The 24,568-nt window shown below is 43.4% G+C and overlaps 1 protein-coding gene across 3 annotated transcripts in view; it reads left to right on the top strand.

The window, feature by feature from the left end:
* CACNA2D3 (calcium voltage-gated channel auxiliary subunit alpha2delta 3) overlaps window positions 1-24,568 on the top strand; it is an 837,281-nt gene that overhangs the window by 766,983 nt on the left and 45,730 nt on the right. For all 3 annotated transcript variants that reach the window (XR_002136724.3, XM_088798500.1, XM_088798501.1), the window contains 3 exons: window positions 11,657-11,732; window positions 14,342-14,394; window positions 15,893-15,948. Coding sequence is in view for 2 of the 3 variants with exons in the window: in XM_088798500.1 (XP_088654626.1) it covers window positions 11,657-11,732; window positions 14,342-14,394; window positions 15,893-15,948 (185 nt within the window). In the remaining variant the exon portion in view is untranslated. The remainder of the gene's footprint in view (window positions 1-11,656; window positions 11,733-14,341; window positions 14,395-15,892; window positions 15,949-24,568) is intronic.

Here is a 24,568-nt window from a genome sequence, read left to right on the forward strand (position 1 = left end):
GTCCTGAAGAAGCACTGACAGGATGCAGCCAGAAGTAACTGACGACGCTCTGGGACAGAAGTCTTATGCCATGTCACACAGGACACACGGAGGCTGAGTCGCTCTGGCGACATGGCCCAGGTAAAGCTTGGGAGCAGTTCACTGAGAGGACCTCTCATCTCAGCATCTTGATCAGTGCCCAAATAGCACAAAGTTTTTTTTTTTACTTGATCTGCTTACACCCAGCTCTAAAGAAGTGAGTTTCATGTACAAGAGCCCTACAAATCATCTTCTCCAGAAAGACAGAGTTCAAAGAGGAGAACGTTGCATTCCTTGATCCACCTCCCTCTTTTCTCCCTCTCCTGGTGTATATTTGCTGCCTCTCTCACTCTCTCTCTCTCTGATGCTCGTCTATGTGGTAGCAGACTCTTTCCTGGATTGTTTCCTGGTGACCTGACGGCCATTCTACTCAGTAGTGCCATCAGAGTGAAAGAACATCCACTTGTGCGTCTGCAAGGCCATGTAGAAGGAAGGAGAGCCACTGACGGGTGTGAGCACATCACCACCTTGAGGGAGCTTTGAGAAGGCTCTGCAGTAGTGTGTGCAAACCATCTAAGAGACAGAGGGGTCCCACTTGGTCGCTTTAGCTGAGTCTCTGACTTGACTCTGTCCACCCAGCTTGCATATGACGTAGCATCCAGGGGCCAAGTAACACCCTGCTCACTTCAGCAGTGTGAAAATAATGATCACTGTGGCTGCCTTCCCAGAGCCCCTTCCACACACCAGGCCTGGGTGGCACCTGAGACCTGACCACTTGAAATCCTTTCCAACAACTCTGTGAGACAGGTATAAACAGGACCAGCTGCACAATCTGCAGAGGACAGAACAAAATGAACATAGGGGGCCCCTTGTTCAAATAGTATCAAGAATTCCAAGACAGCGGCAGCAGAGCATTTAACCAAGCATGGGGCCCTTCTAAGTGCAGGCTTCTGTACAATTACACAGGCCATGTGCCCATGAAGCCAGGCCTGGGTATATATATATACCCATTTTATGGATGGAAATGATGAGGCTGGGGAAGATTCAGAACTTGCCCTAAGTCTCTGTGCAACAGAGCTGGGTTCAAACATCCTGCAGTCTGAGCACAGAGAATTTTCTGGTTTCTGCCCTTGACGTAGTTCTCTGTACAACAGCACTGTGTAGTCCCTGGAGCTTCCTTCAGTTCTGTCTGAGAAGTGAAGGGCAGCTAAGGAAGACGCCTCAGCAATGTCTTATCTGGGCAAGCAGAGCTTTCAGGATGGGAGGCCACTGAGTGATAAGATCACCCCGATTGCTTTTAGCTGAAGTTGATAAATCGTTGCACCAAGCCACGTTCCCAGGCTTCACGTGTTTTCTCCTAAGATACCAAATGCCTGGTCAGCTTTTTGGGTTTCAAATGGAGAGCTTCAAATGCTTCTTCATTCCTGTCATGGGAAGTAAGTGGATTCCCTGAGTTGTGACTCATGTAGGATTTTTTATTTTAGCTGTTTTTCCTTTTCACCCATGTTCATGTATAGCAAGAGCCTTACTGTCACATCTCCCAAAATTCACACATTGTGACAGCCTTTGCTGTCATTAGCAGTGACTTTGCCCTTCGTACAACTAGCGGGAGAAAATCTCATTTCAAAATATTTTTATTGGGATTCATTTATTGCCCCCTTTTCTCTGCCTCCAGTGATGCAATTTCAATGTCGAATATCCAGGGAAAAGTGAAAAGTTATATATAGCCAGTCATAGGCGAGTATTTAGGTACGATAGGTCCCTGATAGGGCCTCTGACACATTGGCCTTGAAATAAGAAGATTCAGGCTGAGCACCAGAATCACCACCGTGCGGCCTTGGACAGACAGATGCTTTTGCCTCTTCGAGTTTTGTTTCTTCATCACCAAAATGCGGACCTCAGGGGCATTTTGTGAGAATCAACTAAACAAGATGTGAAAATGCTTTGCAAATTACAAAGCTATTGCAACAAGGACATAAGATTAGCTCTTGGATCAGAGCTCCAAAAGTCTGAGATCTTTTTTCACATTTTTTTTTTTGTCACTACTAATGACCCCCAAAATGTGGTTACTGCATAGCAGTTACCTCCACAGCACAACCTTGGGGGTGGGCCCATGGGCCTGGCGTCTGTTAGTATCTCCTGGGAAGCTTTTCAGACACCTATGCGCCCCAAGAGATTCACATTCAATTCTTTCGGGGGTGAAGCCCAGGCATTGATGCTTTTTCAAAACATCCACGTGATTCTCATTATAGCCCAGGACAAGAAATACGAAGTTGAAAGTACCTGGGTACCTGTTGAGATGCTGCCCACTTCGGAGCTGCCTGAACTTTGGCAACTGTAACTCACTAAATTTCAGTTTTCTCTGCAGCAAAGTAGAAATGAAAAAAGTATTCATCGACCTGCAAGTGAGGGTTAAATGGAATAACGCATGCTTTTAGCAAACATTCTTGTGGTTTCTGCCAAGGGGTCTTCCCTTGTTCTTTGTGTATCTAATTAAGCTTGAGGAAGGAAAGACCAATTGGGCACACCTGGCCTTTGGCTTACAGAGAAACAGACCACTTGCTAATAATTTGTTTTGGTTTTGGGAGCTACTGATAGTTCCTATCTCTCTTGGCCGTGTCTTTTCTGTTTGGTTCTGTATTCTTTGTTTTGTAGTTGGTGCAACATGCCTGAGCTTTCACCTCTCCAGGACCATTCATATTTCCCTCGGGCCCTGGGGAATGTCTCCCTCACCTCGGCCCATACACATACATTTATTAGCATAGTTGACTTGTGTGGAATTGCCTGTGGTGGCTCCTTCTGCTATTTTAATTGCCTTTCTAAAAAAAGGTGACACATCAGGTAGAAATCAAGAGTTGGACCATTTCTACCCTTGTTTCTATATGATGGAACTGCCCTGGCACGACGGTGGGTGACTGGGAGCTTTCCCTGTCCTTGGTAATCACATTACATTTCAGTGAATGCCCCGGCCTTGGAGTCTAGAGAGTGTTAAAAGAGAAGTCTGTTATGTTTGGATGTCTGCTCTCCTTTAATGCCGACTGCCCCACTGATGTCTAATACTCAGCAACTCATGTAATGAATGTAATGGCTTCTTGGCTTCCTGTTGACCTGACCATGTCCACAGAAGTATGCTTTGTCAAAGGTGGCGTTGAAGGGAACAAGAAGACAGATTGGCTCGGACAACTGCGTTTCTGGGCCAAACTTTCTGGAGTGCAGAGACGTGGAGATTCCAATGGACCGTTCTTTAAAATTCTCAAACTGCTGCTTGAGGATGCCCAATTACAACAATACCACCTTCCTCATAATTACAGCATGTCTGGTTTATTGAATACTAACTACAGGCAAGCCATTATTCCAAGCGGTTCACATACATTACCTTAATTAATCCCCGTAACAGCTCCGTGAAGAAACCGCTATCACTCTTTCCACTTGACAAAAGTGGAACTGGAAGTAGAGGCTCCAAGCGTTGTTGTAACCTGTCCAAGTTCACTACAGCAGTGAGTGAGGAAGATGAAGTCTGAACGCATGTGTCTTGGATTCCAGCTTCCACACCATGGTCTGTTAATCACCACTCATCTTGTCCCGTAGTTGGAACCAATTAAAGCATTTTCTGCAGAGATATTTGTTTACATACATGCGTGTTTTGCTTCAAGAGATAGTGAAAGAAAGTTTCTCAATCAAATTTGGAGTCCAACGTATCAACTAGTAGCTGGTCCTACTAGAAATAATAGGAAATCACAAAATAACAAGGGGTTAAAGAATATAAGCGTCTTTTTCTCTTTTACGTGAAGGAATGTATGGCCACACCTTTTTGGATGTATGACCATGTCTGTTTTTATCTACCTTCCTCCAAGTTGGCTGTTAAATTCAAGGTTACTTCATGGTCCAATATAGCTCCTGAGATCCAGCCATCACATCTGCAATCAATGTTGGCAGAAGGAGGATTCAGGGAGGCCCAAAAGGCCAATTACAATTCTTTATTAACATTTTGTAATAAATATATTTTATTAATTAATTAAAGCTTTATTCATTAAAGGATTTACTCCCTGCAATACTTCTGCTTAATCACATGGCTTCATGTAGCTACAAAGAAACCTGGGAAATGTGCATATTGAGAAGCCAGGGTCCCGCTTGGCAGAAGAAGAGAATGGATATTGGGAAACGATGATAGTCTCTGCCACATCCAGTGTTCCCCCGTTTGCTTCAGACCATACAAGTCCTTTCCACAGTGCACCTGGCTTCCTGTGATATCCTCTCTGAAAATCTTCCAAGGATGAGGCTGTGTTCACAATTCCTAGGTCTCCCCACTTCCCATCTGTCCCGAGTAATCCTGGACACAGATGGTCAGAGCCACCATCTAACTGGTCTGACCATGATGCCTGCCCCCAAGCAATGAAAGCAGGAACACCTGTTGGGTTGGACTCAGTGATAATGGCAACACCAGCCTCCTAGGTACGGATGCCGTGAGCCTCGGTTACGGGCCCCACACTGTGCTGAGTGCAGCCCAGGCATTGCCGTGGTGCAGTGGCTGTGAAATGTACACATGGCTTCATGACGTTGGCAGAGCGCAAGGAAGCTCCCCGAGCATGCATATTGCTGGCCTCAAATGGGTTTTGCATTGACTCATTGCTTAAGTGGAATTCAGCCGTTTCCTTCTACTTCTTACTCAAACAAAGAAGCAAGAGAAATTTAATCTTTTCTATGTGGGATTAATCCTGATTCCATTTTCCCCTTCAGTCGAACAAGTAAAGCTAATATTCGTGGAAGGGGCAGGTGAGTGGGCAAAGAAGCGGCCAGCTAGGTGTGCCCCCTGGGCATCCATGTTTCCTTTGACCCAAAATTGAAGCGGATGTGGCTGGGAGAGCTGTCCTCTGCTCAGAGAGGGGGCACAGGTGATTCTGATGTTGGAAGCTTCTTAGGCTCTCCAGGGCCATGTTCTAGCAGAGGACTTTCTCTTCTCAGCGCGGGAGCACTCACAGCAAATCGCTGCTGCCCTCAGGGAAGTTAGAAACTCTGTTCATCCTTGAGGTTTGTAGATGGCACCCATCTGGTTGGCGAGTGGAGTGAGCGCTCTGTCTTAGTCTGCTGGCGCTGCCGTAACAAAGTACCACAGACCCGGTGGCTTCAGTAGAAATTTATTTTCTCACAGTTCTGGAGTCTAGAAGTCCAGCATCCAGGTGCCTTCTAGAAGTCCAGCATTTGGTTTCTCCTGAGGCCCCTGTCTTTGACCTGCAGATGGCCTTTATGTCCACATTTTCTCTTCTTGCAAGGATTCCAGTCAAATTGGATTAGAGCCCACCCTGAGGGCCTCGTTTTAATGTAATCACCTCTTTAAAGGCCCTGTCTCCAAATACAGTCACATTCCGAGGTACTGGTGGTAAGAGCTTCAACATGGGCATGTGCAGGGACACAATTCAGCCCATAACACACCCCTACACATGTCCAGACTGGTCCTCAGCCCAGGGATGATGTGCTGGTTTGTATGAGTCTCGGTTCCTCTCTGTAAGGCACTTACAGTCAACTTGAGAGGGGAGAAAACTAAAACACGCAAGATATAATTGGCAAGTGGAACACATCACATTCTGAAATTCATGGCTCTCAACCCTGGCTGAATATCAGAACTAGTAAAAACTAATAATAATAACTGATGCCTGGTTCCCTGACCAATGAAATCTTGGGGGGAGGAGTGATGTCCAGGCATCAACATGTATGTAAAATCTTTGAAGTCCCCCAGGTTATGATTCTAAAGGGCAGGCAGGATTGAGAATTGCTATTTTAAACAAATGCCCAACTGTATACTCACAAGTGGCCTTAGGATTTGAGAGTGAGCTTATATCCCAGTTTCCAGATTCTTCTGCTGAGACCTATCCCCAAGGTCCCCCGAAGGAGCAGGATATCCAGTGGGGATCCATGCTTGGGAGGCAGTTGAAATGCACAGCTTTACAGAAGGTGGGACCTAGATTGAAATCCTAGCCCTTCCACTTAGCAGCGCTGTAAGAACCCTGGAGCAGGCTCTCTTTCCGAGCCTTCAGATATAACCATGCCCCTGACATCAGAGGTAATGCCTACACTGCTGGCACGAAGTAACTGATTATTTCTTCCTGTTACTGCTTTTGTTACCTGGGTGAGGTGCCAATGTGATTACTATCTGAAACCTTTTTTCTTTCTTTTTGAAATATTATCAGCACCTGTCGATGAAAAGCATTTGGTGCTCACAGACCAGCTTAATGTATAGAATAAGTGAGGCTTTTCTCACAGCTCCCGTCTCTCTCTGGTCCTGCACTGCACCCTGAGTGGCCCCAATATCCTGGGTGCTGGGGTCCGGGCCAGTGCAGCTACATGACACTTATTCTCTGCTAATGATGGGTGCTCGAACTAGATTTGTTCTAGTGATTTCCTATCAGAGCATTCAAAGGCAGCAAGGCCAGGGTTGTGTAAACTTACATCTCTGCTGCGTTCGATGTGCTGCTGTCATCTTCCAGAGCAGTGCATTTTCTGTGAGAAGTTGCTGTGGCGACCGATGCAAAAAGGAGAGATGGCAGAGTACCTTTTGGATCTTCTATTAGCACTCACATCAAAAGACTGAGCTTTCCTCTTCCCTGGCTTTCTGAGAGGTCAAAAACGAGTCAGGCTTCCCATGGCCACAGCCGCTCTGTTGAGAATACCCTCTGTTCCTGCCCCGTAGCCTATCACTTGCAAGTTGAAAGCTGCCCCAGACAACACATTTTACAGATCAACAAAGAATACATATTTTACATGCTACCTTCGTGAGTCACTTTTCTTCTCATAACTGTAGATTTAAAATGGCTTAAATATGTCCCACAGCAGGCCTCTATGTCAGATGCCTCCCTGTCTGGCTTTTAGGGCTGTATTTTTGATCATTGAGCGGTGTCAGGTTTGGTTTTTAGGCATACTGTTTAGGAAAAGTGAGTTAACTCGCTGAGTTATTACAGGTAAGGTACCTGGCCGCACAGGCGCAGAATAGATGTTTGATAAATGCTGGTTGCCACAGTTACTAACAAGCCTAAAGTAGCTGAGCTCATGCCTTTGAAATTCAACCTTCTAATTCTTAGAAGAAATGTTTTTGTTGGTTGTGATTTTTGTTGAGTTGGAAAAGAACAGAATCAGCAAAATGGCTTTCAACAAGCCCTCATGTGATGGGCCTGTCATCTCAGGCTCTACCCGGTCCAGGAGCGTGTAGGGTTGTCCAGGCTTTGGATGTACCGCTTTGAGCTTCTTCTTCAGAGACCATATCTGCCTTCTGTCAAAGTTTCAAAGAGACCTGTCTAGGGAGCACGAGATGCTAATGATAAGGTCCAGGGGTTGAAGCTGCCTGGTGGTGATGCCATAGGGATTAAGGCATGTTATCTGTATAAGAATAAACTCCCCCTGCTGAGGGCAGCAGCACAGCACCAATCCTGGGCTGCGCCCGATGCTCGGGGCTTATTTTAGAGCCGAATGAAAGCAGGCAATTATCATGTTCTTTAACCATAATCAGCCGAACAGGATGCAGGTAGCCACAAAATGGAGTTGTTTAAAACAGTAACAAAATCACTTCAAAAAGGGTAATAATCTGGAAGTCTCTCTTTCTGCAACATCTAGTTAAAGCTGTCTAAGTGTGGAGAAGACAGGGCAGGCTTGTTTTGTAACCTCCGTAGCAACCATGGTATCAGGAGAGCTTCCAGGTAAAATGAAAGGCAGGAACCCTGGCCTGGAGGCTGCCGCAGAGCAACTGAGTTTGGCCCCAACATGTAAACTACAGCCTTTGACAGTGATCCCAGGAGAATCCTGAGCTTCCTGCCATCTGACTGTCAGGGTAGTTACCATGGCAAGAGGCTCTCGCTAGCCCAGCCAGCTGGTCCAGCCGGGCCCCTCAGCTTGGGTTGAAAGTTGATTCTGGACATTGGTTCTGAGACCTTATCTTGGGCAACCTTTCCTGGGACATTCCACCAGGACTCTAGGATGAGGCGCAGGGCTGAATTCTATCTGTCAGACTGCTGCTGAGGAGAAGATACAGTGAGGTAGGAACAGCTTGGCCCCCAGCTAATTCTGGTTCTGCCACTTGTTAGGTATGTGGAGTTGGGTACCTTGTTTCGACTGGCTGAGACTTGCCTTGCCTGTCTGTAAAATGGGGATGATTAAAACTATCTTGTAGGGACATGTTTAGAAGAGTACCTTGCTCATGGTTGCCGAATAGAGTTCGATAGACATCAGTTGTTATCATGGTCCTCAGCTAAGAAGCCCAGGAACAGAATTCCCTGCATCGTCTCTTGATAACCCCAGCACAGCTTCTGAAGGTGCTTTATGAGTTTACTGCAGTAATGTGTGAATTTTACAGTTCATCATATGTGTCAGTGAGCTAAGAAAACCAAGAGGCCTGTCCATCCTCCAACCAGCTGGGTAAAGCCTGAGTCAATTCCCATTACATTAAACACCACCCCCATTAATTAATAATGGCAATGAAAACCATACTAATAAATTGTAACAGCAGCTGCAGCTCTGCCTTCTGTTGAATGCTTCCTCTGTCTCGTGCACTGTGCTAAATACAACACATATGTAATCTCAGTTAATCATCACAACCACCCTATAAGGTAGCCATTACTCTCACCATTTTACAGATAAGGGAACTGAGGCACCAAGAAAGTTAAAAAAAATTGTAATAAGTTGATGAGTAAGGATATATGCTCAGGTGTCACAGACTTCAAAGCTGGCATTCTAACTATTAGGCCATGCTGCCATTCGTCATTTGAGCCTTTGGGAACAGTGTAGCTTTAAGAGCCCAGACTCTAACAAAGAACAAAATTAGGCCTTCTGTCGTAGTATGTGCGCATACTTTTACATACCTAATCATTTAAACCTCAGAACATCCTTTGAGTCACTTTACAAGTGAGAAAAGGGAGCTTCAGAAGAGGGAGAGCAGCCTGCACACGAGTTCACCCTGGATGAATGGCAGAACCAACGTTTCAAACCAAGGCGTGCTGCATCCACATGTACAAGACCCCACGCACACGCATGTTCCACTCAACCCATGTGCCTCTCACCCCGGCTCTGGCCCAAGTTTCAGCTCCAGAGACAGAGTCGGGCAGTAGGAAAAGGACGAAGCCAACAATAATTCTTGCCAAATCCTGGAAAGCCTTTCCAGGGTCCCCCGTGGAAATCCCGTAGATGTGTTTGCAGACTGGCAGGCTGGGCCAGGCAGGCACCAATTGTGGTCTGCAGTTGACTCTGTGGCTGGGTTACTATCAGGGCTCTGTCAGTGATTTCTGTGAGAAGGGTGTTTGGGGACTTCCCTGACCCAGATACTTGGCTGGTTGTCCATTTCCAGCACAGCATTAAGTATGCTCCACATTAAGCATTGTATTATTCTAGAAAGGAATTCCTGCGGGGAGAATTCTTTCCAGTCATGGGGAAGTTCATGTAGTATTGCAGTGTTAATATGTCATCTGGCAGCTGTTATGTAACTCAGGCTGGACTTTAAGTGTCTGTCCTTTGGGGTGCCCAGAATAGTGGGAAGGGGAGCTGGGGGGAAGAATGGAATGCATGTCTCCTTTGGAATAAGGTGTTTGCTCCATCTAAAAGCTGTTAACTTGCTCCCAGAAACTGCCATTCTCCTTTACTTTGTAAAATGGTTGATAGGAAACTAAAATATCTGAAGCGATTATAAAGTAGAACTTCTCTGCAACTGAATAACCATCATAATTGAGAGAAAAGCTATACTCTTATCATCAATGGAGAAAAAAGTGCACATTTTCTTGTTTCATAAACGGCACTGTTTTCAAAAGTAAGAATACACTCAGTATTGTGGTGGTGGGACTGGAAGTGGGAATTAAGCCAATGAGCCAGCTGGTTTCCAACAAGTTGCCAAGTGCTGGGCTGATCCTGGGCCAGGCATGTCTCCTAGTGCTTGCGAGAGACAGAATCCCGCCATTCCTTAATCTGAAATGGCCCTTCCCAGCTCTGCGTGACCTTGGAGACATGGCTGAGGTGCCTTCCATCCAGACCCCAGAATCCTGTTCAGAACAGCATAGTTCCTCTAGAGCAGGGCTGTCCAAACTGCGGCCCACGGGCCAATCCATGTTCTATTGGCCCTCAGCAAATTCCAAAAATATATTTAGTTTACTTAAATAAACCAGGTGAGGCAATACGTACTTCACCTCGAGTGAGTGACCCGGTTGTTTGTGTATTTTACCACATATGGCCCTTGGTGAAAAACGTTGAAAAAAGTTTGGACACCCCTGCTCTAGAGTATCCTGGTTCATGCAAATCATTCCTGTCAAACCAAAATGATTATTTCATCAATTTGGGGGGGTTTCTCCTCCTCTCCTCCCCAATACCATTGTTTGTCTATTCTTCAAGTGTTACAAACCAGAAAGAGTTTGTCTACCTGGTGCTAGCAGAGCCAAACACTAAACACTGAGTGTTGCACTGGAGAAAGATTGGCTATTTTATTATGAATGGCTCCCCCAGGAGAACGGGAAGCTAAAGCTCAGAAGCCCAACTGCCTGATCCAGGAGATGGTTCTTAAAGGTACAGAGGAAACAGGTATGTGGAAGTGCTGGCAGGGCCAGTTTTAATTGGCGGGACTTGGAGCTTGGCCATTTATGCTAAAAAGTGTTACCGTAGCACAGGGTCTTCCTGGACAACGGACCCTCTGCTTCTGAAAGGGTGCTACTGTTCATGTTGTGGTGATGTCCCCATCCTTTGGTTGCTTGGGGAAAGGGTGGGGAAGACTCTGGTTCCAGGTGCAGCTGGAGGTCAAAGGTCTCTTCTCTGTGCCTACTCAGCTGCGTGACTTGTGGTTTTGGTCTGTTGTCTCTGAAAGGCTACTCAGTATCTCGCTAATCAAGACAGGACCGTTTTGAGCTCGTTCTGAGTTTACACAAGTGCAGCATGACTGTGTCTCCAGTACGGGACTTGGCCATGTTCCTGGTGTAGGGGCTGAAAAAAATACAACTTTCCTCCTACCTTCTAAGTTCTTCTAGCTAGGCTAATAATCAAATTAACAGAGACAGATTAACAGGAGACAGCGTCCCAAGTTTATTCTATGAATGTACATTCGGGAGGACCTAAGAACTTGACCTGAAATGCATAGGGCAGTTGAGGTTTCCATGCCATTCCAGACAAAGGAGAAGGGGCAGAGGTCTAGGATTTCCAGGGGGAAGTAGGTAGTTCACAGGGAGAGGAGAATGAGGGAACACTTGGCAAACAAATTCCTGCTAGGCAGACCAGGAACAATGGGGTCTCCCCTGTAGAACAAATGTGTGGTGGATCCTTCCTATCTGTTATACTTAATTCAAAGAGGCTAAGGTAAACATGCTAAAAGTCCCCGCCTAAAGAAGGCCTTTCCATCTGAATTCCATTAGACAGGAAGGGGGAGGGGTCAAAGGTTCTTTCTGAGTCTTGTGCTTCTTAATAACCAGCTTCAAATCAATATCTCAAAAGGCACATTTTGGGGGTGGCAAAACGTTGGTCCCCTTTACCTTTTTGCCATCCCTGTTGGGTCTGCATACATTTGTGTTTGTCACTGCTGCACTGGATGGTAGTGTTAGTGACTGTTGACCTTGCTGGTTGGTCCACGGCACCGTTTGGTTCCTGTGTTTGCCCCTTTAGTGAAGCTCCTTTCCGTTCTTCCCTACAGAATTACCCTTTATGACTATCAAGCCATGTGTCGGGCCAACAAGGAGAGCAGCGATGGTGCCCGTGGGCTACTTGACGTAAGTACAGTGCAGTCACCCGGAAACCAGCTGCACCTTTCCATCTGTCTCTGTGTGTGAGCATATCTTTTCCTCTGGGGCAATCAAGTTATCTTTTTCAAAACCATGAAGGTTTAAAAGTATTTCCTGACTTTACTGGTTAAGAAAAGTCACTTCTGTCTAAACCCAAATTCAGCTATTATGTGAATGAGGAACAGATCTAAAGTCTTTGATGGATGAATACAGCAGCCCCCTTTTGATGGACAGAAAAAGGGGCAAGTTTTGTGGATTCTCTTAGTCTTATATAAAAGACAATTTGGTTTGGTCCCACGGAAATCTTCCTTTGGGTTTGTAATTGAGCTGTTAGCCCATTATACCAATTCATATTTTGATCATAGATTCTCGACCTTAATGAGGCTGTTGCTGAGTGACTTTCAACATCATTTTCCCTGGAGCTGCTTCCATGGCTGGTGTCACAGTTGAGAATCGGTCGACAGCTATTGTCGCATTAGAAAATGACTTTTCAGACTGCTAGAAATTAACTGCTATCATTTGCTCCCGGTTTAAAAATAGAATTTACAATGTGTAAGCAATGTAAGTTTGACCACCAATAATTTGAACACATATATACATACGCACACAAAAATAGATATAGATACTTCAATATAATCGGACATATGTATATAAATATAACCCTTACATGTTATTATTTTGTAAATTCTAAAAATTAACCTAAAATTTCATTTGAAACACAAAACTTGAGACTCATTTTGGTTTTAAAATACACACACCTTCTCATTTGCGGATGTACAATCTTGCAAGGGGATTATTTAAAAACCAAATATTTAACACAGTTCTCCTACCCTCAAGGAACAAGAAATGAGTCAGAGCTAGAAAATATTTACAAAGCAACTAAGAACTAAGAATTGGACATTTTGAAAACCACTGTTTTTCAGTGAGAATCAACCTGTCTTTCCAAACTCAACTTTCCTAACCTTAGCATGAATATTTCCAGACTTAAAATGTTCCCAAGATATGTTTTCATCATTTAGGCTTAAAAGCTCAATGGCTTTATTCTTCTGAATGATAATGTGCATTTAAATTTTTTAATCCTGTATTTACATAATCCCTTTGTTTATCCATACATTGAGCCAGTGTCTGGCAGGAAATGCTCCAGTGCTGTCCCTCTGGCCTCAGGGCAGCTGCCCCAGTGCCTGTCCCTCCCCACCTCCTTAATCCCTTTATTCTTCTTTCCTCCCTCAGGTTCACACTACCAAGAACCGCTGAAATGTCACTACCCATCCCAGCAGTTGCAAAGACACAAACTGTCCCATGGTCTGACCATCTGGGTCATTTGAAAGAAAGATGATTATTTTTCAAGCCCTACGATTCGAAATGTCAAAACCACAGGCCTACAAGCTTGCATTTGATTTTAGGAAATAGTTAATAGTTCATGTCTTTATCTGACCCTAATCCGGAGGGCTTGGTGATTAAGGAAATGATGGTGATACACTCAATCAAATGAGAGCAAGAGATCCAGTCTGAAATCTGGGTGGACTGGGAGTAATTCCAGTTGATATTTGTCGTTCAGTTTACTTACTGGCTTGAAATAGGGATGTTTCAAGAATAGTTAGGGGGATATAAACTGATTCTTGTTGTATTGAAAATTGGATACCCCCCCGCCCCCATTCCTAGTTCTAGTCCTTACCATCAAAATGCTCAGAAGGTAAAATTAAGCAGTCATTGCTTAAGAAACCAGGATTAGGCATTTCAGGCCTCTGATACCTAAACACAACCAGAAAAGGTCCTGAGATTTTTCTGAACCTGCCATCTGGAGCCTGGGCTTTGCCAATGTCATTGCCTGTCTCTCAAATCTGCCCACCACTTACATATCTGGCCTACCTAAGTACAAAGAACTAACTGAGGGGAAGACTTGGTATTTTCCAGAATCCAGGAAATTGAATTATCCACATAGGAAATATCACAGAGTAAACAATCCAACTACTTTTCTTAATTAAAATATTCTGAAATAAAGATTAGGCTGTCAATGCCTTCTTTTATAGAGTGAAGGATAAAATCACATGTTTATATGGTTATCATTTTTTCAAGTCCAAATATGGAAGTGTGAGAAAAGGCAGCTTGCATCATACATAATTCATGGAAGGCATTAAAATCAAGTATATGCAATTCTTGCTTATTTCAATGAATGACATACAGTGATGGAGAACAGGGAATCACCTTTCCGAGGGGCAGCCTTGTACATTACCATTTGAAATTAGTTATATGATTCCAGCCCCTCAACATTAGGCTGTGAAATATTAGCCCCTAGAGGGTAAAGGTTTAAGCATCCTTTGCTGAACTTCCTTTTTCCTCCCAGAGATAACCCCTGTATTAGATCATGTTTATTTTACTTGTAAATCACATCTCACTACAGGGGAGTTCAAAGTTTTAAAATGTTAGTTTTGGGATACAGTATCCAACCATTTTCATCTTTTAGCTAGAGCTTCACTGTTTTTTTTAACATGATATCAATCTCTCTAAAAGAATAACATTGTCTTTATGTAAAGCCTTAAGTTAAACTCCATTTTGTGTCTGATCCTTTTTTTAATAAACTAAATTTTTCTCTTCAGCCTTATAATGCCTTCCTTGCTGCAGTAAAATGGATAATGACAGAATTTGTCTTGTAAGTACAACTGCTACATTTTTTTTAAAAAATATATTATCACTTTTCTTTTGTATGATTAAGTGCATTGGGAGTCTCTGCTTTATGCTTTCAATAACCATTAGATTCATAATACTCCGAGATAACCTCATTGAAAATCTCAGCATATTGAATGCTGAGACCAAAAAATTATCTTTTATTAAGTTATTCATGGTCACTGCTTTTGCCCTTATGTAATTGTTTAGCAGACTAACAGCTTGCAATACACAAACCAAATTTATGTATTGTGGTTACTGTTAAATTTAACATAGATGTCTGGCTGTTTTTAATGCAGCCTGGGTGGCCTGTGGTCAAAAGAACAAATTGCCAGGGCTGTCCACTGTGCTACTTTGGATGTCTTGCCATGTATAGAAGTGGGGATTGTGTAGTCATGGGCCAGGGGCTGGGGACTTTTCTCAGGTGTGATTTAATTGTTTACCCTGTCAACTTTCGGTCCTGTTCGGAGGGAGCTGGATGCATCTGTGACTTAGGTCAGACTTGAAATGGCACAAAGATGAAAGGCTTGACTTCCAGATGACACATTACAGAAACACTATGTCACACAAAAGGGAGAAATGGACAGGCATGGAAACCAGGTCATTTAAGCTGCACCAAATTCTCTTCTTATTTTCCCCATTAAGGTTCCAATTCTGTGGGTTTAAGGGAGAAAGTATTTGATGAACAGACATCGATGAACATTGCCTTTCTATTGCTTTAACATTTAGCAAGGTTATAAATTCAAGTGGGGAGTTAAGTTCTGCATACACATAAGAAACAAAAAAAATACAGTAACAGGTAATACTAGGATTTTGATTGAGAGTTAGTTGCTAGAGATAGCCATGTGCCTGGAAAAAAGAAAATGGCTGAATTTTGGTGTGTCCCATTCATTTGGAGGATGGTTTTTATATATATATATATATATTTGCATTCTTAGTGAGCAATCAAGAAAGTTTAATGTTTTAAATTTGCATTGTGGTATAATTTCATAAAGAGAAGTTTGTCCCATCTGCCCCCCCCCCCGCCACCACACACACACACAATCACACACGGCTAAACAAGTTTGCATTGCAGTATAAGGTTTGAAAGCATCCTTTATTACTGCAGATCATAGTCTAGTAAAGAATATTCTATTTGTATTTCTGAACCAAGGCAAAGGAAGCCCTTTAGAAGTTGACTTTTTACTATGGATTCAAACTCTAACTAGAAACTGTTTTTGCCTATGAAGCAGGATATTTCTCAGCAGAGTCCTTGAGACTAGGAAAACCTGATTTCAGGATTTGGTTGGCATTGGTGATAAAATACCCTATCACACATAAAGCCCAGTGAAAACTCAATGATACCGGGACCAACTGTGTTAATATCTCCAGATGCTGATGTTATTCTTTCAAACGAAGTGAGCGTTGCTGAATAACAAGATGTCACCGTTCTATTCAGGGTGTGGATGACCAAGTAACTTTGGGCTTTTCCATCACCTGTTCAGGTTCCTAGTGGAATTTAACCTCTGCAGCTGGTGGCACTCAGATATGACAGCTAAAGGTAAGCAGCAACTGGTTTCTGTTTCTAAGCTCAGAGCAATAAACCCTGGGTTCACTGGCTACTTTTCATCAGGGATGTGCTCGTATAAAACTACCCAGGACAAAGTGATGATTTTTCTGTCACAAAAGGCATTCTTTGTGCTGGGTGCAGCACCTTCCAGCCTGACAAAAATTCCCCAGGCTTCATTCAGCCCGTGTTGAGTATACACTTTGACCTGTTTCCTTAACTAAGGCTTTCCGGTCATACATTGCACAGGTGAAGTCCTCAAAACGCTCGCAGGCACTGCCAAACTCTAAGGGAGACAGACACACTGCTGTTTTCAGCCTGAAGGAAGAGATAACTGCGCTGTTGTTTTTGTTTTTGTTTCTTTTTGACAATCACCCTCACAAGACATAAATCTGATCATACTGCTTTTCCTGCACAAAAACCTTCCATGAGTTGAGCAAGTAATGCGTAGACGCTTCAAAGCAGGACATGGGGCATTAGATCGGTCCGGATCTGAATCCTGGCTCCAAGATTGGCCTGTGGCAAGTTAGTTGATCTGGACGAGGCTCAGTTTCCCTGCAGGAAGCCAAAGAGCAAAATAATAAATACTGTTTATCTCCCATCATTTGTGTGTGTGTGTGTGTGTGTGTGTGTGTGTGTGTGTGTATAATGAGATAAATTGAGTTCCGTGCTGAGCACAGTGACTGGAATACAGTAAGCTCGCAGAAAGTGGTGGCTGTAATTAATTCATGATAATGGTGATGACAGCGTTGACCCCAACCGTGATGAATACTTGAGTCCGCATTGCCCTACAAACTAATGCTCTTTAATGAGGCTTGTCTCCCAGCTGGCCCCCCGCCTGTTAAGTCACTTGCTGTTTCTCAGATACACTCTGCTCTTTCTTTCCTTTGTGCATTTATTCATGTTGATTTTTTTTTTTTTTTTTTTTTTTTGTACCTGGGATGCCAGGCAGAAGCAGACCGCTACCACAATGATGATTTTTAATTATCTGCCATTTAAAAAGAGGTAGCTTAGTAACATATCAGCATTCCCCCAGGTGCTGGATATACTGGGGGTGCCCCCAAAAATGTCTACATATAACTTGGATTCATCTTTTGTTATCGGTATATATTGAGTATTACAATTTTAATACAGTGTTCTACTTTCTTCAAATGTGTATACATGTTTTGGGCGCCCTCTGTATTTCAGCAGGGCATTGCTCTCTCTTCCCTTAAGACCCCAGTCACTGAGAATTCCCTCAATTCTCCCAGGAAGAATTAGCAACATTTCCTTCTTGCTTCTGTCCCAGTCAACTCACCCATTTCCCAGCCCTTCCTCACCATTATTGACTCAGTTTGTTTGATTCACACCGAGCTAGAATTTCTTGGTGGCAGGAGCTGTGTCTTAAGCATTGTTATCCCGTAACACGGACCTGCTCTTCAGTGCATAGCGGGCACGCTACCTTTGCTTCCTAAATGCCCTAACGCATCTTTCTTTTGCCAGGCGTGATCGTTAGCGTCACTGGCATCATAGCTGTGCAACTTACAACTAGACCCATTTTGCCTAAATTCAGGAACTCATTAATTTCTTGTTAGTTGGAATATGAGATGGAGTAACACATGCAGAGAGTTCTACGCATGTGTACACCTGCATGGAGCAGCGTCTGATAACAATGAACGTGATCCACGTGTGTCTGAGGTCAGCTCCATCCTGGGAGGCTGACAGCCCAGTGGGGCAGGAACCAGATGCTCTGCTTTCATCCACACACACACACACTATCCTGGTGACCCTCCAGGCAGGGGCTGACCCTTGCCTCTTCCTCTTGGGTTGGTAGCATCTTTGAGTGACAGTGAATGCCCACAATCCCACTTTTAGAAATAGAGCTTAAGGAAATTAACTGAGATGGGAACAGGGATTCTGTGACAGGGTGACCGTCACCTGAGACTTAAGAATTGCAGATACTGGCAAATCTTTAAATGATGCACAACAGGAACATTTAAAAATAAATTACAGCCCATCCATAGAAGGGCATAGAAAACTTTTTAAAAGATTCTGTTTCTGAAAACTTTTTATCAAGATCAAAAGTGCTCATGAAATGAAGTAATACAACAAGAAAAAACAATATACAAAACTGGATGTACCCCCAAAAAGCATTCAATGTTGGAGGAAGAGTGTGTAGAGTTAAATAGTATCGGCAGTCAGGATAGCCAATGGGAAGTCAGTGAGCAGAGACCGACAGGTAAATTAGGAAGCAAAGACTATCATGCACCCCAAAGAAAATTTCACCTGTGGCGTGAACCTGCTGTTGTTTAAAATTGCACATGATTTGAAAAAGAGACGAGAAGGAACCTACTAAGTGGGTACTTGCATTTTTTTGTTTTGTTTTGTTTTTTTAATTTACTTTTCTTTTGACCAGCTTTTCTACATTTTTACTATTAGGGGTTTAAGAAAAGATAAATGAGATTCAAAGAGATAAAAGGAAGAAAGAAGGTTAATAGAGGCTAAGAGAAGGTTAATAGAGCCAGTTGGTTAAATGGCTGCTCTCTCTGTAGCACCCATGCCTGGGGACAAGCCACTCCACCTTCTGCATCGTACGTTGAACTCTGGGAGCTAGAATGGCTGTTTCACCAAGAAATGAAAAGCTGTAGCTTTGGGGTCAGGCAGCCTTCCTCTGCCTCTTGCGAGTTGTGATGTTCTGGGCAAATCATGTGGTCTCTCTGGGCTTTGACTTCCTCACTGGTCAGCTTATAACATAATGCGGTTGTGGGAAATGAATTCCACAGTGCATGCAAAGTCCTCGGCAAGACATATGCAGCTCAAGGATGCTACACCTGGTGGGTGGTGCTTGTGTTTGGGTGGTGGCGGTATTTTCTGGAAGGCGCTTGGCTGTTAGGAGTGTGCTCAGTGCTGAGGGCAGCAGGCTGGTTGTCTTCAGTGCTTTACTTTTGGGCATTCCTCTTCACACCGGTGTGCCTGCCCCTCCCTGGCCGAAGGGCTTTGATGGTGAGCCTGAGGATCTCCTTCTTCATGCCAGTCTCCATTCCCACTTCCCACATTCTCACCTGGGCCCGCTCACCTTCCCCGTGATCTGCCAACACAGGCACCTGCCCACACCCTTGTTCTGGTCCTTTAGATGTGACAACTAGTTTCTAAGTCTCTGTTGAGTACCTGTGACCTTTGCCTAAACCAGTAGTTTTTAACCTGGGGGTGATTTTGCCTTCCACTGGTCATTGCAACATCTGGAGACATTTTTGTTAGTTACACCTGGGGATGGAGGCACTCCTAACATCTAGTTAGGGATACTGCTAAACATCCTACAACACACAGCCCCTGACAACAGAATTATCAGACTCAGAATGTCAATAGAAAAAAAAATGTCAATAGAGTAGTCGCCTGTTATCTGCCAAGAATATGTTCCAACACGCCAGTGAATGCCTGAAACTGTGGATAGTTCCAAACCCTATTTACATATATTATATTTTTTTCCTATACATACATACCTAAATGTATAACTTATGCACATTAAGAAATTAACAACAATAACTAATAATAAAATGTACAATTATTACAATATACTGTAATAAAATGTATGTGACCGTGGTCTCTCTCTCTCTCTGAAAACCGAGATGGCCACTAAATGACTAACAGGCAGGTGGTGTTTACAGCACAGGTACACCAGACAAAGGGATGAATTAATGTTTCAGGCAAGGTGAAATCGGAGGGCATGAGATTTCATCATACTACCTACCATTTGAAACTTAATGAATTGCTCATTTCTGGAATTTTCTATTTAGTATTTTCGGACCACGATGGACTGCAGGTGACTGGAACTGCAGAAAGCAAAACCATGGGTATGGGGGCACTACTGTAGAGCCACTGTTGAGAAACCCTGGTGTCGACCAAGGAGTATGGGGATGGGGTAGGGGATGACGAATAAGGAAGGAGGTCATGGTCTCTGCACTCATTGATGGTTACAGCAACTTGTGAAGGTCCCCATTCTGAAATTTCACATCCCCTCTCTCCATCTTCCCTGTCCACCAGACCAACAGTGGACAGAATTTTAGCTAAGAGGAATAATGTGATGCCTCAGTTCTCTGTTTCTGTTTTTGAAAGCTTTGTAAAAAGATTCTGGAAAAAATCCAAGTTGTCTCATGCCATTGCCACATCATGAGAACTTTTCCCCACAGACTATCGAAAAACTTTGTCAAATAATTATATCATTGATACACAGTGTGTCAACATATAGTGCTTTTCCATTTCCAGAGTGCTGGCATTAGATTATCTTCAGATTCCTTCAACATATCTGACAGGTGGGGACTGCTAGAATTTGTCACTGAACCTTTCTATGAAGCTCCTAAGTCAGACAGATAGATAATGGGCTCCTACCTAAACCAAGACCCGCCACCTCAACGAGACAGCGGGGAGAGAGGCAACTAGCCTTCTGGGAGCCCCCACGTTGGGCAGGCTGTTGCCCGAGAATGTCACATTCAGGCCTAAAGCCCTCTGCTAGGCACAGCTATGACTTTTTCCCTTTAATAGATGAAGAAAGTGAATCAAATGAGAGTAAATAAACTCATCTGTGGGGCTGCTGTCACCTGGATGTCTTTGTTAAATGTAAACGTAAATCTTAGACCCAGTGTAAGGAGAGAAAAGTTTCAAGCACCGTTAACTATATTGACTTGCCAGGTTTCTTCATTCTAAGTTTACCATTCCCTCACGAGATACAGACCCTGAGCTGAGACATACATCTTTGTTTAGCTAAAAATGGAATCCATAATTACACTGTTTATCTGCTTCATTTCCTTAATGAAGGGGACTGTGGAAGCCCATTTCTGCTTGATTATCACAAAGGTATCATTTTGGCGAAGTTGCACAAAGAGAATGGAGCTTGCTGGCACCCGGTTATGAATGGGGGTGCATTCACAGAGACAAAAGAAGAGGAAAGCTTTTCAAATGGCAACTCTATTCATTCCCCATTGTCTGCACATAATTACTGTGAACCCAAGTCAGTTATTCTCATCAGGGACATTTGTTGCTAAGGGAAAATTAAAGATATTCAATTGTGTGGGTGCTTCATTGTGAGTGAGTGAGTGATAGGTCACAGTGGCTTCAGCTTTGCACCCAGTGTAACTGGGGCGGAAGGGAAAACAGTGTGATGACAAAGAGCATAGGCTCCAGGATGTCACCACCTGGGTATGTATCCGGGCCCCACCACTTAACAGCAGTGTGACTTTGGGCAAGCATCTTCATTTTTCTGAGCTTTAGTTTCTTCATCTGTGAAACAAGACAGCAGCAGGGCCTTGCTCACTATGTGATGGCAAAGATTCTATCCATCAAAGGGCCTAGCATGCTGTCTGGCACGTAGTAAGCGCATAGTGAGTGTCAGTTGGGATGGTGGTGGCTGTGATGGTTTTGCTGTTTAAGTCAATTATGATTGTGGTGAGTAGTCACTCTCTGTGGGACTCAAGGAAGGCTATGTCTGCTTTCTGAACCCCAGTTTTCCTTTCTGGAAAAGGAAAGAATCAGTCTCATTGAGCTCTGTGACCTTTGTCAGATAGTGAATTTTAAATGCCTAAGAGTTAAAACAGTACCATTGGATCGCTGGTAGCCTTGGTCATTGGTTTGAAATTCCAAGACTAGATAGTAATGACTGGCAAATATAGAGTGGTGTTTTCCATAGTATTCCAGACAAAGAAAGGTCTTTATAATAAACCATGTTATTTAGATTAAATGTGGCCATGGTTTTATATGATAATTAATGTGTTTCCCCAAAAGCACATCAAACAACCTCCAGCCAATCTATAGTCATGCTGCAAATAGACTCAACAGTTTATCACCACATTAGTATGGGTACCTTTCAATTGTCAAAGGGGGGTGGTTAATTTATAAGTTGGGGATAATATAGTCCTTCTGCCAGAGCTGATGGAGGGGTGAACAGCAAAGAAACAATATATGATGAGTACTTAGCACCGTGCCTGGAACATGAGTGCTAAGTGTCTAATAATAATAGTAATAATACTAAACAATAACTGAAACAATGCTAGCATTCTAATAAAGCCATTGAGACATGCAAACGTGAGGATGGCAGATGCCACAGCACAGTGGCACAGTGGTTAAGGGTGAAGGCTCTGAAGCCAGAGAAGCTTGGAGTACGAGTCCCTGCTCCATTGCTTCCAACTAACCCTCAGTATTCTCATCTGTGGGAGACGCCAGTGGTACAGGTATCTGTGAAAAATTTCATCTCCAGAAAGGATCAGAGCCAAATGAGTCTTGCCATTGGATTTGTTGGACTCATTCCATGGTAACTGGGCCCAGATAATTAGAATTAGAAATGGTGCAATTATCGGGCTTGTTTAAATCACGTATGCGGCCTCTCTCAGCCTGCCCTAAAGACCTTTCTTCCTTTCGTTCATTGGCCAAGCTTCACAGAGCAGTTAAATATATCTGTGCTGGAGCCAGACAGCCCAAGTTCAAATTTTGGCTCTGCCACATATTCACTGGATAAATTGGGGCAATTTACTCAGTCCTTTCCTCCATTCACTAATCTGCAAAACAGGGGTAACAATTGTTTCTACCTCATAGTTTTTGTTTTTCTGTCAAATAAATTAATTCATGTAAAGCAGGACATCATTGGTACATAATAATTTCTTAATAAATTTAGCTGTTACCATCATTGGGCCATCTGTATGCTTGTGCCATATTCACTTATAATCTATGCTATTTATTTAATCCTTATTTCGTTTCATCCGACTCACTTTTTGACATTTAAATAAGGTAAATACTAAAAGGAAGCTTCCCAACTTTATGTTTAGCCTCCCGAGGTTAAAAAAATAGAAGAGCAAATGAAAGAAAGATGATTAAAAAGATGATTTGCTCCCTAGCCTAAAGCAAAGGGGTCATCCTGACAAAATCAGACACGTTGGAAAAGAACTGGGAAAATATTCCCACCGAAGCCTCTCTGTGTTGTTTGTGGGGCTTGGGCCACCTAAACTCACCTCACCCTCCACCTGAAGGCAGGCAGTTTGTCATTACGGACTGAGAGTCTCACGTTTCCTTTGTCCATTTGATTTGCTTGAAAAGCACCATTCAGGAGAATTATTCATTTATTCAGCAGACGTGTGCTTCCTCTGAGCTAGCACTGCAGGCCACAAGGGGACAGACCGGGTCTGGGACGTGGCCCTTGGGGAGCCTGACAGCTATCCGCGCTGTACCATCAGTGGAGTCAGGAGTGAGGGAGGCAGCCATCTGCGTGCCTTTTCTAACCAAAAAGATGTGGCTTGGCAAGGCCAACAGTCTGAGGATTCGGTGAAATGACATATGCAGTAGCTGTCATGGTGGCAATAAGCGCAGGCCTTCAAATAGCACTCACAATGTGTCAGCCCTTTCACGTATCAATTCATTCGATCCTCAGACGACCCTGTGAGGCTGGTACTGTTATTCCCATTTTGCACATGAAGACACTCTCTACACAAGGTGTAGAGAGATTAAAAACTCATCTGCGATCACATAGCGGGAGCAAATACACAACCCCCCAAGTTCAGCTCTTAGCTACTACGCAATTAGCCCAACTCCTGGCATGTGGATGGTAACACTAGAACAGCTAGCATTTCATGAAGATTGTGTGTGTGCATGCATGTGTGAGAAAGAGTGCGTGTGTGTCATTCTGTTGAGAGTTATGATGCTTTAGTTCATTAATTCCTCAGAAAAACCGTGTAAATTAGCATGGGCACCTCCTGTTTATGTCAGTGACCAGTTCCTGAAAATCACATGTTCTGCATTAAAAAAAAAAAAAAAGCTGATTAAAAGTCTACTTCCTTTTGTTTTAAATAGGAAAAATTACAATGTACTACACTTCAATCCCAAACACTGAATTAATTTCCTCAAAATAATTAAAGGTCAGGGAAAAGCCTATATTATAAAAAACAATCACATTATGATATAAATGCTTATTAGAGCATGGTTTCCTGATTACGCAACGGTTATCTGATTGTTACCAAACAGTTGTTTTGCTTTCCGTAACCCTGTGATGGCTCACTTAATGCCAGTGGGCTTCCAGATACACGTGCCACAAAACATCTACCCGTGGAGCTGACATCCAACCAACTGTATTTCGAGTATAACATGAGACTTTGTCCACACATCATTTTGTTAAAATCCTATTGAGTTGTGCAGTTGTAAATTATCTGTATGCATATAACCTATAGGGTAGGTAATACATATTTAGAAATGTATGTTTATATTTTATATAAACATCAGCCAGAAACGTTGTACAGAGTTTGGAAAGCTGTGAGTGTTCTACTGGGAAAATGTGAAGAATAGACCTCCAAATGAAGATACCTGTACCACTGGCGTCTCCCACAGATGAGAATACTGAGGGTTAATTGGAAGCAATGGAGAAGGGACTCGTACTCAAAGCTTCCCTGGCTTCAGAGCCTTCACCCTTAAGCACTGTGCCACTGTGCTGTGGCATCTGTCATCCTCACGTTTGCATGTCTCAATGGCTTCATTAGAATGCTAGCATTGTTTCAGTTATTGTTAAGTATTATTACTATTATTATTAGACACTTAGCACTCATATTCCAGGCACAGTGCTAAGTACTCATCATATATTGTTTCTTTGCTGTTCACCCCTCCA

The sequence above is a fragment of the Rhinolophus sinicus genome, chromosome 5 (assembly GCF_057876585.1).
Source record: "Rhinolophus sinicus isolate RSI-liver-muscle chromosome 5, RSI-T2T, whole genome shotgun sequence".
Taxonomy (NCBI): Eukaryota; Metazoa; Chordata; class Mammalia; order Chiroptera; family Rhinolophidae; genus Rhinolophus; species Rhinolophus sinicus.